At 36.6% G+C, this 16,354-nt stretch overlaps 1 protein-coding gene across 2 annotated transcripts in view; it reads right to left on the bottom strand.

Moving 5' to 3' along the window:
- Positions 1 to 16,354, bottom strand: part of LOC111055197 — a 58,217-nt gene that overhangs the window by 7,950 nt on the left and 33,913 nt on the right. The window contains exon 1 of one of the 2 annotated variants that reach the window (XM_022342362.2): positions 1,251 to 1,490. The exons of the other annotated variant lie outside the window; for it this stretch is intronic. Coding sequence (XP_022198054.2) covers positions 1,251 to 1,398 — 148 coding nt within the window. The 5' untranslated portion in view covers positions 1,399 to 1,490. Of the gene's footprint in view, positions 1 to 1,250; positions 1,491 to 16,354 lie in introns of those variants that run through there. 2 annotated transcript variants of the gene reach the window in all.

Raw genomic sequence — 16,354 nt, 5'->3', positions numbered from 1 at the left:
TGGGGGAGGGTGGGGTTTTAATATAACTTTGAAAAAATAGCTGCTCATCTCTACATTGTGAAATGAGATATCGTTTTCATGTTAGGAAAAACTGTATCGAATTTGGAAAAATATGGCTAAATCTCAACTTTTCCAATGCTTAGATCTTATGTTTGATCCCTTAGATGTTATAGAAATAGCACCTCATAAGCGATGAAGCTCATATCAGTTACTTTCATTCATATTAGTAGATCATTCACAGATTTACGATTTACTCTATTTGTAAGAGTCCACGTCTCTTTCCGAGGAAATACGGAACCTAATAATCAATCGAAAGCAAGGAATTCCAAATCATCATCAAACCATTCTGAAGCAATGTGTAGCTTTTAAGTGACGACAACATCCCTTGCGAAATAGTTATCTTTTCGGAATCGATTCGACAGAAAAAAGCCGGGTCGGTGTCAATGTCAGCGTGCGCTCAGCTCAGTCACTGTTAACGTTATCCGCCCTCATTAATCTCGTTTGACACGACTTACACATTAAATGGCACCACTCAGCACATAGAATAGCGGCAGACGAACCCATATCCACACTGCTTTTTCCCACTTTTTTGCTGCATTCAGGGCGTGGGAAATGTTGCCGTCTGAAATGAAAGTTCACTTCGAAAAGTTGTAGTCTGTGATTTTTCCCTGTCTGTAACTCTGTAAGTCTACCACTACTTCTGATACGCTTCTGTTAATTTTTCTACCGTCGAGACAAGTCAGCTTTAAAAGTTCGCCCTTGTGTTTGAGCTGGGACGTATTTTATTTTATCTCCTTCCTTTTAGTGTACATTTGTGATCCATGAGGATTTTATCATTAATAGAAACGAAATATGTTCCATGCTGGAGGGACTTATAATTGGATAGAATAGAAGTAGACCTATTCGATAATATTATCTCCTACCAATAACGTAGGGAAGTACAGTAACTTCGAAAAAATCCTAAAGCCGCCTCATCACTACGCCGAATGGCACGATTGTATTGCCAATTGCCTTTTTCTGATGCACTCCAACAATAATTATTTCACCTCTCAAGCGAGTTTTTCGATAACAACAGAGGGGCCACAAACAAATGAGAAAGATTGATTGCCTTTATTAAGGGCGGAGTGAGGACTCCAGGTCCTCTCTGCCACACAACTGACTCCCATAATTTATTTCTACCTATCAACAGCGGAAGAGGTTTATGCACGGTTACTGAAAATAAAAAAAATTGAATTCCCATTTTCACTCACTGATATTTTCATCCGCTCGTATTGTGAGAAGTTTTCCTTCGTTCTTGAGGTTTCCATCACTACTCACTTCAGCTGACACTATCACTGATAAATTTATGCCGAAAAATAGTAAAAATGAAACAAACATTGAAGAAAAGTACACGGCCATTTTAGCATCACCGAACTAGCGCACCAAATAACATGTACTCGAAACAGACGACTTGGTTTATAGTGAAGTATGTCCCTCTCCACTAGACCAGCTCCATATGTAGGCCCTATATGTATTATGAATAGCTAATGAATGTGAGGCATTGTTTCGTTATGATGACTGTTATTAGAGTATGTCGCATTTTTGTTTTTCAAACACTGGAAACAGAGAGAAAATAAGACTCAGATCCTCAGTTGACGTTTTCCGTTACTTATCATTCGGACGGTGTCGCGCTACTCTAGTTCATCGTCATCATCATCATCATCATCATCATCATCATCATCATCATCATACATTTTTCGTCCTTACACATCCTTTATCATACTATTCTTTCGTTTCTCTTTTATCAAGTTTCTCCTTCTCTTGGACTTTTTATTCTCGACAAATCCACGCACCCTATCTCTCATCTTCTTTTATTGCTTTTATTTCTTTTCGTCCTTACACATCCTTTTTGATACTATTCTTTCGTTTCTCATTTATCAAGTTTCTCCTTCTCTTGGACTTTTTATTCTCGACAAATCCACTCACCCTGTCTCTCATCTTCTTTTATTGCTTTCCTTCTACAGTATTTCGAACTGGATAGCTTTATAATAATTGAATTTCTATTCACTTTCACACAATCAGGAAGATCAAGAGATGCATGGAATGTATTCTTTTTAATATTTATGAATTTAGTATCCATTCAGAGGCGTACTTGTATGAGTCATTTCCTTGATTATTTGTTACAATTCTATTGCTGGCAACTTTTAATTACAGCCATAACAAATTCTTCTACCAAAGAAAACTCATTGAATCTATCAGTATTCACAAACGTTGTAGACGAAAAAAAACAAGCGTACTAGATAGATAACTAGACTACTTTGTACACTAGATAGGTAATATACAAAGCTACAAAAAAGCAAACATTTCACTTTCGTATTCTCACTTCGTTTCAAGGAAAATTTCTTTCAATCGATGGGAAAGAGTGACAGCAACCACAGCTACAGTATTCAGTATACAGGAGGCAGTGGTGGTGTTTTCCCGCGTTTCATATTGGCTGCGCGCCAAAAGAAAGCGTTTCGTTTTCACATTGTGAGTTGTATTCTTATTTTCGTATACTTCTTCTATTACCAACTCCTTTTTCCTGTTCTTCTTTTTCGACTTCTATTTTCAATGCGCGCTGACAGTGTGTCGACTGTCGAGACGATGACAGGCATGCAGAAAAGAAACTCCACGATTTGCGATGTGTCTCAACAAAGAAAACATACAGCCATCTATGGGCATTGGAAAACTTTTCGTTGGATAACTTTCACGTGTAGAGCAATGTGCAATCGATTCACGTCTCTCTATCTTTGCCACTTGAAATTTGAATCTTGAGGAACCAATTTCATGAACTGATCATGCATTTATATCTTCACTCACGGTCTCTGTAGAAGCACAATGATCAACACTTCTACAGTTCAGTTCAAGTTCGGATTGTCACCATGAAGATGGATGATGACTGATTTATATCTTGGAATAACTGCGTCCCAGTTTCTGGAGAATGGTCGGTATCGAAGGAAAAAACTATGCTTCCATGTAAAATTGAATTTAAATGTACTTTGAACATTCCTGTTTCACCCTTGACCCGCTGATCATTTCAATAAGTAAAAAGAATTAAGCAAAAGCCCAATTCATCTATGCGAGTGCAAATCTTTTGTTGAAAGATATGAGTTCAATGGAGGGAGTGTGATTGAAGAGACGAACCTACTGATAAGTCAAGCATCAATGTTCAATGAAGTGAGTGATATACGTCATGAATAGTCTACTTTCGAAATGTACTGAGGGGGTGGGAGTGGTTCAAAGGTACCATTTTTTGGTTTCTCGCATATAACTAGAAAATTATGCATCTTACGGACATGACTACTCTTTAAAAAATTGAAGCTTACATAATTTCCTGCAATATTGATCCCACAACTTTTTCTTTATATCTTTCACTTTTCGAGATATCCGCTCTTAAGTTAGTATGTGACATTTTTGAAAAAACACATTTTCCTTTAATTTTTTGCTATTTTTTCTCTTATAACTTTTTGAATATCGATGAAAAAATCCATGCTGATCATGAGCTTATAAAGCATCAAATTCTCTTCAATTTTATGTATAATTTTACAAAATTGAGCACATCCCCAGACTGTTTCAGCAGCTTCATTGTTGAGTGTGAGATTTTCAGTTTTGCAACAATAGACCAATCGATAAAGGAATTCGGAGGGAATGTTTTGAACACAATTTTTTACTTTGAAGCCTTGTTGGGACCAGTTGGGGGGTGAACATATCAAAAGTCCCTATCCCTACCCCATGTGCTAAAGGGATGAGGGTGGTTTAAAAGTTCTATTTTCAATTTTTGCTTACACGCTTATATCTTGAGAAAAAACGCGTTCAACCGACATGACTAACTATTCAGATATAAAGCTTGTTGAATTTTCTACAATTTTTGTTAAGTAGAGTTCTGTGATATCTGAAACAGTTTTCGGCAAAACTGAAGATCTCACACTCAACACTGAAGCTGCTGCAACAGTCGTAGAACTGTGCGTAAACTTGTGAAATTATACATCAAATTGAAGAAAATTCTATGCTCTATAAGCTCATAATCAGCTTGGATTTTTTTCATTGATATTCAAGAAGTTATACAAGCAAAAATAGCAAAAAATTGAAGAAAGTGTGTTTTTTTCAAATGTCACATCCTTAAGAGCAAAATATCTCGAAAAGTGAAAGAGATACAGAAAAGGTTGTGGGATCAATATTGTAGGAAATTATGTAAGCTTCAATTTTGTATGGAACAGTCATGTCTGTAAGATGCATAGTTTTCGAGTTGTTCGCGAGAAACCAAAAAATTGGTATCTTTGAACCACCCCCACCCCCTTAGCACAGGGGGAAGGAGTGGGGACTTTTGATTTGTGTACCTCCTTACTAACTTGAACAGAACTGCGGGTTCAAAAATTGTCTTCCAAACTTTTCCCTCTATACCCTTTTTTGAGAATTCATTGTCTGGACTATGATGTGTGTTAGGTACCGTGTGATTCAAACTTTAAGCAAAGCAATTTTGAATTCCCCTAATTTTCATCATTGATGAGGGAAACCAATCGTTGCTACTTATAGATAATTTGTCACATTCAGGAAAGAGTTATTCTCCAACACAGAGATAACGGATAAGTTTCAAAGAGATAAAAACCTACAGGCATTCAATACGTTTCTTTTCAGGAGAGAACAAGGAAGGAGCTAAAAGAAGTGGAGAAATGTGTAAATAAGCTATTTTTCACGGTTAGTGGTTGGGTTTGCACTCAGCTTTTGAAAGTTTTTCAGATTGCCCCTCATTTTGCTAAAGGGAGGATGAAGAGATAGGGGAGAGGGAGGTTGAGCGAGAAAAACGATGAAGATGAAAAACTCGAGAAAAGCTCCACGACCGGGAAAATGTTTTTCGCGGCGAACTTGGGCCCATAAAAAATTCATTCCTCCCGCTAAGAAACCGAAATTAGAATGCGCAGAGTGTTTTGGGGCAGACCCTAGACCCGCAATAGGCCACCTGGACTATGACCGCTACGGGACAAAAACTGCACTTTTTCCAAACCCGTTGTGGAGATTGATATTCTGCTCGAAATTTCATCTGTTACATGTTTTTATCATAGCATAAACCATCTTCCTTACACTATATTCATATGCTTTATTATCGAAGTCGAATTGGTATAAGAATCAATACATTGGCACAAAAAAACCACCGTCTGCATCTACTCGTTGCTGATGACCACTCATGAAATCCATTACAATCCAAATGGTTATATAAAGGAAATAATTATTAGACTAAACTTGAATTAAATACTATCAACCACCCCAAATACTCTCCTTCTACTGCAAATATTGACAACTGGATGAACAAATAATGATACATTGTTTAATTATTCATAAGCATTTGAGCAAATACAATTCCTCATCTATCATTCTTCTATTGAATTGAATTGTTATTCGCGTGAAAGAGTTGTGCCTGAGTTCCTCAGGTTGAGCCTTTGCAATTCCAGTGCCTCTGAAATAGCTTTAAGCCTATAAATTATTTATGCAATCAAACTCTTTATCCGAATTTTGTCAATATATATTAAGACTATCCAGAACCCGCCTTCTTTGTATTCTCCAGGGTACTGTATTGGTGTTAATACTGTAGCTTACTCATTTCTTGGTATCCAATGCCCTGCAATGCCAAGAAGTCTTTCATTGATGTTGTTCATTAGTGAAATTGTCTCAGCTGCATGCCTCATATAGAGTTCGATGTGTTTGAGTGGAGGAAATGGCTGGAGGTTAGAGCATGAGGTGATAAGAGATAATACTTTCTCTTTTTGTCCAAAGGACTTCAACATCCTGTACGATAGTAATCACTGAGAAAACGTTCAATTTCCATTTTAGTCAAAATAAAAGAGAGAAATCGCAGTCATTGTGTATCCTGGCCGCTTAAGAGAGAGGCTTGTTAGTTACGAAACGACGACGACTGTTAGTTTTTCTTTTCAAATGTAAATGAAAAACAGAAAAGAAAAAAGAACTGGTAGCGAAAACCCCTCGCCCTGTTTCCCAGCCACGCCCATCCTGTGTCTCTTTGCTTTTTAATTAGGTCGCAGCTGCTGCTGCTGCAAGTGAAAAATAACGGATAACAAAAGAGAATTGACGGTAATAGCCAAACACAAGAAAAAACACCGATATCGAGATCGATAGAGAAATTTCCACGAGCGATTTTAAAACATGCTGCAGTACGAGTACTTTGGCCATTCATTAATCATCGTGACTGAAAACAGCTCTACTGTTTCAATCAATCCAATAATTATCATTAATTTGAATGAAATTTGAATACACCCGTTCAGTTCTGCGAAAAATGGTTGAAATTGAATTTCAGTTGATAATAGTATTTTGACAATTCAAATTTCTTGTTTACTCTATACTAGAATAATTTTCCAAATGCGAACTCAATGCATTTCTTATTTATCTTATTCTGTATTGAACTCTGCATACATCCCTATCCTACCTACATATTTTATGTTGGGAATGCTTTTTCTTATCCTATTAGCCTGGAAAAGATGGATAAATCTTGTGTCCCGAACATCAAATTATGAGTGCTCTCTTGAGATTTTTTTCAATGCACTCATGAGTCTTTCTCCAACAATTTCGACAAGTACTTTACTCTTCGCAGAAACTTGCAATATTGATTAAATAATGCATATCGGGGCACCGAGCTTCGCTCGTTATTTTTATTTATTGATAAACAGAATTCAATTCTCTAGAATGATTGGAGAAGGACTAACAGGCACAGCCCAAAACTGTTTCTTCACCGAATTTTTATTTATACACTATAAATTAATATTCCAAAAAGTAGGTTATGTTCCATTCACTTGAATTCAGCTCAAATTTTCAGTCCAAATATTTGAAAACATAGAAGTTCTAATCTAGATTGTTTACAAACCAAATTGAATAACAAAATAACACTCACTAATTACTTAGAACTGTAAAATAGTGATTAACTTTGAATATTATGATATACCATCTCATGTTAACAAATCAGATTATTATGATCGAGTCAATTAAAATTTCTAGATTTCTCGCGAGATACGGTAAGCTAATTGATTACACAGCTGATCTCCCACACAGGCACACACATCTTCTGTTATCGACAGACGAAGAAATTATCATCTGTTTTTCCAAGGATGTTTTATCCTTTTCATGTCCTTCAGCGAGCTTTCCTAGGTATGAGACCTAGTACAATCGAATTTTTATATCATAAACCTACTATGTTCCAAATTTCGTGAAAATCGTTAGAGCCGTTTTCGAGATCCGTTGAACATAAATAACCATATAGATATCCAGATAACCAGATGCAAAAATATATACAGGAATTGCTCGCTTATTATAATAGGAATACTGCCTGATTATAAGTTAGTTGACCGAGCGAAGTGAGGTCTAAGATTCAAGTCGAAGGTTTGGCATATCTCTCTATGTTTGAATGTTCATATGTTGCGCATTTACAGCGAAACGCGGTAATGGATTTTCATGAAATTTGACAGGTATGTTCTTTTTTAAATTGCGCGTCGACGTATATACAAGATTTTTGGAAATTTGGCATTTCAAGGATAATATAACAGGAAAAAGGAGCCTCCTTCATACGCCAATATTAGAGTAAAAATCAGACTATAGAATTATTATTATCATAAATCAGCTGTTTAGTGGACTATAATACTACCCGTTCAAAAACATCGAACATCTTGAAAATGTATCTTTCCATCAACGTTGTAGACAGTTGCAGGGTTGCAGCCAGACCTGATAACAGCGCTCACACTCACATTCCGGGACGACACGTCACGGTACGATAGGACAGAAAGCTCTATGTTCATTTGGGATTTTTTCTAGACATTTTAAATTGATAAATTATTTATTAATTTTTGAGAAAACATAGCAACAGGTCAATGTAACTTACTGAGCGCGAGGTCCACTGTTCACAGAACTGCTAGTATTTATCTAGATTTTTCAAACATAGGCTACTAGACAAAGAATGCAGATTGGTTCGCATCCGTCAACACAGGAGTGATACATCCGAAAAGTTGATCTCGACAAAAATTTGCATGCAGAGCAGCCATAACTCACGCCTGATCGATTCTGGAACGCAAACGCATTTACTAGCTGTCATAACGATATGAATCCTGCACCCAGCTGCTGCTGCCAAACTGAGTCTACGACAGTTTATTCACGGCCCAAGAAAAAGTTATAAAAAGTAAGTGACCGACCAGCTTCCAGTCCATAGATCATATTTTATTGGCGAATGCATTATTTTCTTGGGCAGATATATATCGGGCCACGTGTGCACTCGTTTCCTTGGCAACGTCACTCTCAGTTCTGCAGCGGCCATGATGCTTGGTCCATCCACATTTTCCGCGCTGTATGACAACAAAAAATTGCTTTCAAATATTCTTCGAGGCAAACTTGATTTGCTACTATATCTTCGTAGAGTGACCAATAACCACTACTGTATACCAAAGCAGTACATATTCATAATTTTTTATCCTCATGGATTATTCTGATTACTTCTGAAATGTAGAAGGTGTACTAAGCTCAGAGTCTCGCAGAGTTTGCATAACAAACGATCATAGAACAATGATCGATAACAATTAACGTCAAATGATCACTGTGACCACTTCGAGCATTAATACAGATCAAGTAAAATAATATTGTTTTCCCTTTCCACCGTGAAATTAACTTTTATAACTTATTTGAACATATTCGATTTCAGATTCAATTATTTCCAGTTATCTAGTTCAACACAGCTAACTTATCTAGTAAGGCAGCTAACTAGTTAGATGAATATTGATTTTTTGTCTCAAAACATGATTCCACCCAGTCATTCGAACTCCTATTTTTTCAAAATAAATTATAATTCAACTCTTATATCCAATAAAATCAATGTATCAACATATTGCATTCTCAGCATTCTAAATTAACAGGAAGGTTATGAAGTGAATGTTAATTAACAGGCTACGATGCTCTACTATTCAGGTCCAGTGAGATATAATAATACAAGTTTGGGGTAAAGCGAATGGGCCCAACTGATTGTGGACAGTGGGCTGATTGCTCTGCTCTGCTCTGCTCTGCTGTGTGCCTCAAGCGTGATCCATTGCCAGGCTAATGAGTGGAAATGTGAAATGGAATGACGCCCCAGTTTCGGCCAGTAGTTAATCGTTGGAAGTGGACGCTGCTGACCACAGGGCAAGGGCTGGCTCCTCGGGGTGTGGCCACATATTTCAAATATTCACTATAAGAACCACAACGTCCCTCAGCGCATTTCCAAAATACTAATGCCAATCTCATGCTTCTTTTTCTCCTTCATCTCATTCTCTGCTTCTCTCCTCTTCCTGGTTTCTTCATTTCCACTTAATCTGTGTTTCATCTCTCTTTACATTCTTGATTTGATTTTTTACAGCTTGTTTCTTCACCTTCTTTTCTCTTCTTCCTTTCAGTCCTTCCACTTATCATTCATTATCTCCTTGTTTTTCAACTATCCCCAACCCTTTTATCATTTTTTCTTCTTAATTCTGTTCCATTTTCCTCCCACCGTACATTCTTTCTCAGCTACGTATTCTTCCTCTCATTGATGTACTCCTTTCTCCCGCACTCCTTCTTGATCTACGTTTTCTTCCCATGTTGCTCTGTGACTTCTTCTTATTTTCTCTGTTTCTGAATTTTCAATTACATATCATTTTATAATCTTCGAAATAATAGAAATATTTTTGCTCTCTTCCTTCCAACTACAGTATTTATTTGGCCTTTCTTCTCCCCTTACAAATTCCCAGTCAAGTTCTTTCTCTACTTGTTTGTTATTCTATTATTGATCTAAAAATCCTTTTTTCTTCTTGTTTTCTTATTCCTCTTCCTCGTTTTCTTCTTTTTCTTCTTCCTATTCTTCTTCTTGATCTCTCACCCTCTCTCTCTAGCTCTCTCAGGTAGGTAGTGGGCCTACATTCTCGTACAATACGTGGGCCTATATATTCATGGTGGCTTGAAGCTGCGGTTTAGACTCATCTCGTGAGTTGGCCGTCGACCGACGTGGAGGAGTAGGAGGAGGAGAAGGAAGAGGAGAAGGAGGAGGTGGCGCTCTTGATTAAAAGGCGCGTTTCGTCTTCGTCATGGTTTGGCCTCCTCATAACAACGCCTGCGATGAGAGCAGGACCAATATGTCAGCGTCCTCTTTCCAAGCCGGTCGGGTCCAGTCCGGTGCTGACAAGCCGCCAAATTGGATTGTCCAACATCCTAGCCTAGGCCCGCCCAATTGGACAATTTAATTCGCTTTAGTGGTGGCATCGTTGCAAAGAGCGAGTCTGTCTCTGCCCAAAGCTATCTCCGGATAACAATTTGTAGTGCTTGTTAAATGTTACGGCATTTAGAACGATTTTATCGCAATTATGAATTATTACTCAACACCTCAAGCGAAAATGTTCAATATTTCCAGATTAGGCATTTTTTATTTTTCATAATAAAAATGAGAATTCTCACATGCTGAGAGTTTCGATGAATATAGAGTAGATCAGAAAACTTTATTACTCTGGATCATAGAACATAATATTAAAGCTCACGTTTCAGATATAAAGAAAATAAAAATCTCAGCACCCTTTTTGAAAATGGCATCAATGTCCGAAACATGTTGTGATAACATTTTTCAAAAAGGGTACTGAGATTTTTATTTTCTTCATATCTATATTACAAGTAGTCCTATACAGAAAAGAGATAAATAAGATGGCATATCAACACGTTTCAGTTATGGCTTTAAAAAATGTAAGTGTTTTATGAATATAAAATAAATACATGTAAGTATTTTATGAATTCGTCCTTTTCCAGGATATTAATAAATAACATAGAAATTGCATAATAAAAAATTGTTCTATCATATCACGAATCATGAACTGAAAGATCATTCAACAACCTGAAACGTTGATGAATTGTGTTCTGTGTATCTTTGAATAAATAAATAAAAAATGAGATGAGATGGCAGTAACTTGTTCAATGACAATTCAACGGTTACGTACGACTAACTACATGACTACTAACTACGTACGACTTGGGATACATGTAATTGAACGAGCGTCAGCGAGTTCTCACTTTTGACCCAAGGCCAAAGTCGTTGTCCGTATGCTCTACAATAACTTTTGGAATATTTGATCAATCATCTACAAATTCCAAACACATATTCTTGAAACCTTTTTACAGATCAAATTCGTATGACAATAACATTAAAATTAACTCACTCCTTCCTTATTTTTCAGGATATTACTGAATAACATTGAAAGTGCATAAGGAAAATCAATTTGTTGTGATTTATCATTGAGTCAGCTGAATTATTAATTGCATGAAATTTTCCCATTCATTCATAACAGCTGATGCTATTTGGGAGCCATTACACAGACTGTTCTTTATGCGCCGACACATAATTTCAGCTGTTAAATTATACAATTTTACATAAACTCGTTCTCCTTAATGTCTGTCTGCCTGTCTATTGTCTGTCTGTAACTTACGCGTATAATAATATTTCTTGTGATAGCAATTTCAATCCGTAACTCATATATCATTTATACGAGAATAGAATCAATATTCTTGTATCTATTGTTTATATTTTTATTTGAACTTGTTTTCGCTTTACATCATAAAAGTATGATTGGTTGAAGCTCCTAATTTGGATTGAGAAATGGAACAATGATTCAAGATTGTTTATATACTTCTCTCATACATCCTCACATATCTCTTTGTAAGATTTTTAATCAACAGCTTTTTTGACAAAATACTCTTGTTGAGTGGTTGTCCAACTCTCACATGTTGCTCGAAATGCTCGCCAGGGGGCACTAGTCACCCCTTGCTCAATTCTATCCTTCTTCTCCAATCATTACTCTATCTTCCTCTAATACTGTATCATTCTCCTCCTCTTCCTATCTGCCTTTCTCTCCCACAATAGTTTCCTTCCCTCCGCACAGTCAAAATGGCGCCAGAGAAACACGGAAATAAACTTCGAGTGTATTCTCATGTTCAAAATTGATGGACACTGCTCTCTTTTTCTCCACAACTTCCTTCTTTCATTCTCTATTTCTCTCTCACACTCTCTCTTACTCTATGAATCATTCTCTCTCCCTCTGTCCTCCCTGTATCTGTGCGAAATATTGTCCTCGGAGGAGAATCGTCGACTAATGGGTGGTCAAAACGTTGGCCCCGACTTGCCTCAAGGTGGCTTCATCTAGCGAGAAGAGTGGTAATATCCCCTTGCTCCTCTGTGCAACAAAGAGAATATTATTTCACATTTATAACGAAAAAGACCTTTTGTAGCCTACTCTTCTCTCGCCCCACTGAATGCGCACATTGATTCATGCTTGCTTTTCAATTTTTGACAAGAGAAAAATGATTATTTCCCTTCTAATACCTCTGTGCAACTGGCTTATTCGTTGATATTTGATGAAATTGAAATTGTGGATAAGCGAAGTTCCATATAAGGTAATATTAACAAGGAAATAACCAATACCATTCAACATAATATTGAATCATATTTCTACATGATTACAATGTGTATAATTTTTTTCGTATTTCATACTATAGTTTTAAGTTGAGTATCCCAGTTACTCATATTAGATAGTCTAGATGTCTAGAGTGTTTAAATACTTTCAGATTGAATTTTCTATATATTTTGATTTATTTTTTGGCGTTGAATAGGGATTCAAAGTTTGCTGAGAAACAATATTATAGAGCCTCACCAATCAGACGCATTTAATCAGAAGTTCTTAATTAGTATTATTTAAAATCAACGAAGTTAAAACTTCTAATATTACCATTGAGGTTGCCGCAATTGGGAATTATTTCTAATTAGAACTGATACTCGTTATCTGGGAGGCTCTTCAAATGAAGAGCCAACGTTTTTATTAGAATGATGCTCTACTGTGCGGTGTAGAATAATTTACATAGATTCTCACAGACATTCACTCAACATCAATATCTCTAATAAGCCTCGATATCAAACCAGCTACGAATATCCAGATTTCACAGGATAAGCAATACCTATCGTACTGTTCCCTTATTACCCTTGCCACATCAAACCAATCAACAACTGTATTAGAGAATAATTCTAATTCTGTCGTCTGAAACAGTAATATCACGAACATATCGATTTCCGAGAGATAGGATCATCTCCAGTACTTGGAATTCGGTTGTGATTTGTAGGGAGCAAACAATAATTAATTAATATATTGGTTGAGAGTATTTAATATTTAATCGGCTTAGAATGAATTGAATACGACGACAAAGGTGATCATTCCAGAGTTTTATGATCCGGAAATATGATGGGAAATTATAATTTTGGATGTTTGCTTCATAGCAATGAATCTCTAATGCTCTTCATTATCATTAGATTAGAGGCTTTTCAATTCAATTTGATTCTTATGTGTACATTCAAGAGGTGATTCGAATAAGTTCTATTGATTATTTTGATTCAAAAAAGAAGACACTGTTCAAAATTAGTTCATCATTATTGTATTGTTGATTTAATATTTTTGTAATAATGATGTCACTTGAATTCCAAAACTACAGACCAACTAGAAAAAGAGACGAAGGATGCCAAGAAAGAGATGGGTATCGAACATGTTGATCAATAAACCTTATCCCTGAAGTGAAGATGATTATGGAAATGATGATTATAATGGAATGTTGATAGAATGAATGATGATGGACTATTGAGTCTTCTCGAGGATGAATAAACGACATGATAATTAATGATTGAGGAGCTAGAATAGGACTGATGATATTATATTATTGTAGCTGTTCAAATTATTTTGTTTTCTTTTATTTATAATTCATTGTTTTATGATGTTCTGTTTCAGTTTGTGACGTTATTTTTGGCGTCGCATATGCCCTGCTGGCAGCAGTCGGTAGAGCAAAAGATTTTTGAATACTATTAATATTTCCTGAAAGATTTCCTGAAAGAGAAATACCACAAATTTCTTACCAGCTCTTCAAGAAGCTCAAATAATTTCCTGCTTTCAATGGCTGCAAACGGTGGCTGCTTTAACAATTCACAGTTCTGATGACTGATCTGGTCGACTCCACAATTATAGATGCAGAAGATGTAGATAGATATAAGGGTTCTGATTTTTGTACTAGACAATATGGTATCGACACCAATGACACTCGCCACCATCAAAGGGGTCAGCAGTGTGAGATGATACCGAGCGGAATCAAAGGCGACACTCTATCAGAATACCTTATAAATTCTATTAATTTATAGTGCTGCTGCAACTTAATACTATGACCCTTGGGTTCTTCCAAATCGGATGTGATAGTTCTGAATAATTTGAATAAATCTTGAGAGCGTAATATTTCTGAAGATTCAATAATCAACGTTGTATATCGCCGATTTTAATTGATAAGCTGACAAATACTTTGAGGAAAACTAGAGAATTGCTAGGAAACGTAAGAGAAAACGAGAAAAGAAAGGTTCCAAGAGAGATTATTAAGCTATTGGAGAAAAGAAGAAAGCTTAAAAGACTTGACAGAGACAAAATAAAACTCAGTGAAATTTCGAAGCTCATCAGAAAGAAATGGAATGAATGGATAACTGAAAGAAAAACAAAGAAGTTAGAAGAGACCTTGGAATTTGGAAATAGCATTAAAGAGTTCAACAGAAAACAACTACTTGAAAGAACACAATGATTTGTATGAAAGATGAGAGAGGAAATGAAGTGAGAGAAATAGAAGGTATACTCGAGATAATTTGCGATTTCTATGAGAATCTGTATAAGAAAGATGAACCAGAAGAATGTAACTCAGAACAAGAAATTGGAGAACATGAATGTAGAAATGAAGAATGTCCACCGATATTGAAGAGTGAGGTAAAGCGAGCAATCGAGCATCTCAAGGAGGGGAAAGCAACAGGCCCTGATAGAATATCAAAGGAGGAGTTAAAAGCAGGTGGCGAAAGAGTTATTGAAATAATAACAAAAATATTCAATTTATGCCTTATGAGTGGGAAGATTCCTGAAATATGGCTCAAAGCTAACATGATATTACTCTTCAAGAAAGGTAATAGAAAGGAAATCAAGAATTACCGACCAATAAGACTCCTGTCAAATATTTACAAGATATTTATGGCAGTAATTTCCAACAGGATAGATGGATATTTGACGGCAGCAACTTCAATCAACCAGACCGGATTCAAGAAAAACTTCTCTACGCTGGATAACATCCTAGTCTTACAGGAACTGATAAGGAATTCTAATGAATACAAATTTCCACTAGTGCTGCTATTCATTGATTTCGAGAAAGCATTCGATAAAATCACCACTTCTTCCTTATTACGAACGCTTGAAGACTTGGGAATTGACAATAAATACCTGGAATTTCAGAAATGTTTCACATTCATGTTCTCCAATTTCTTGTTCTGAGTTACATTCTTCTGGTTTTCAGAATTTCAGAATTTCAGAAACATGAAAATTGGATTCAAATTGAGAGGAAAAGGTAGAGTGGTTAAAGTAAATAGAGGCTTAAAAGCCATTCCACACAGCACGTGGCGTGCGTGTCTGTACGCACGCCACGCCGGCCACGCTAGCCACATGCCAATTCACACCGCCACGACTGTTGCGATGCTATACTGGCCACGTTTCCCGTCAGTATGCAGGAAGATGTCAACTCCGACGGTCCCGTGGTGTCAATCTGGATTTTCTTGTGGCATACCTTGGTTTGATGACTCCAGCAGCAGCAGTAGTAGTGATAATGAGCTGGTTTTATTGTATTCGGTGACAGCACGGGACCAGTGGGTACATCCAATCAATAAAAAAGGAACACCTATGGCGAATTCCATCATTCAATGCGCGACCTTGAGGCTGACTATGATATTATACGTTCTATATGATAGTATACGTTCTGCGCATGCTCGGACCAAAACGTGGCCGACACGTTTGAAAAGATCGCTCAGGGAGTGAACGGTAGCCACGCGTGGCTAGTATAGCAAGCGTTGCCGCGTGGCCGTGGCTGCTATGTGAATTGCTTCATTTGATTAGCTGGGAAGCGATGTTTTGAAAAGTAGCTAGCGTGCGTCCAGCCACGCACGCCACGTGCTGTGTGGAATGGCCTTAAGGCGGGAAATATACCATCAGCGAAAATATTTAATGCAGTTCTGGAAAAATCTCTAGAAAAGAATAAGTTTTAATGTAACCGCTTCTGAGGTCTTCAGAAGCATTACCTCCGTCACAATGTACAGCAAATGTCACACATACAATACAATAATTGGAAATATACTATTCTAAAAGAACTACAATATCATGTCCAAACAAAGAAAGATATTAATATATATATATATATATATATATATATATATATATATATATATATTCAAATATAAGATATTCTGGTCTTGAAA

Source organism: Nilaparvata lugens, chromosome 1 (genome assembly GCF_014356525.2).
Source record: "Nilaparvata lugens isolate BPH chromosome 1, ASM1435652v1, whole genome shotgun sequence".
Taxonomy (NCBI): domain Eukaryota; kingdom Metazoa; phylum Arthropoda; class Insecta; order Hemiptera; family Delphacidae; genus Nilaparvata; species Nilaparvata lugens.
This window is presented reverse-complemented; position numbering and strand designations above follow the sequence as displayed.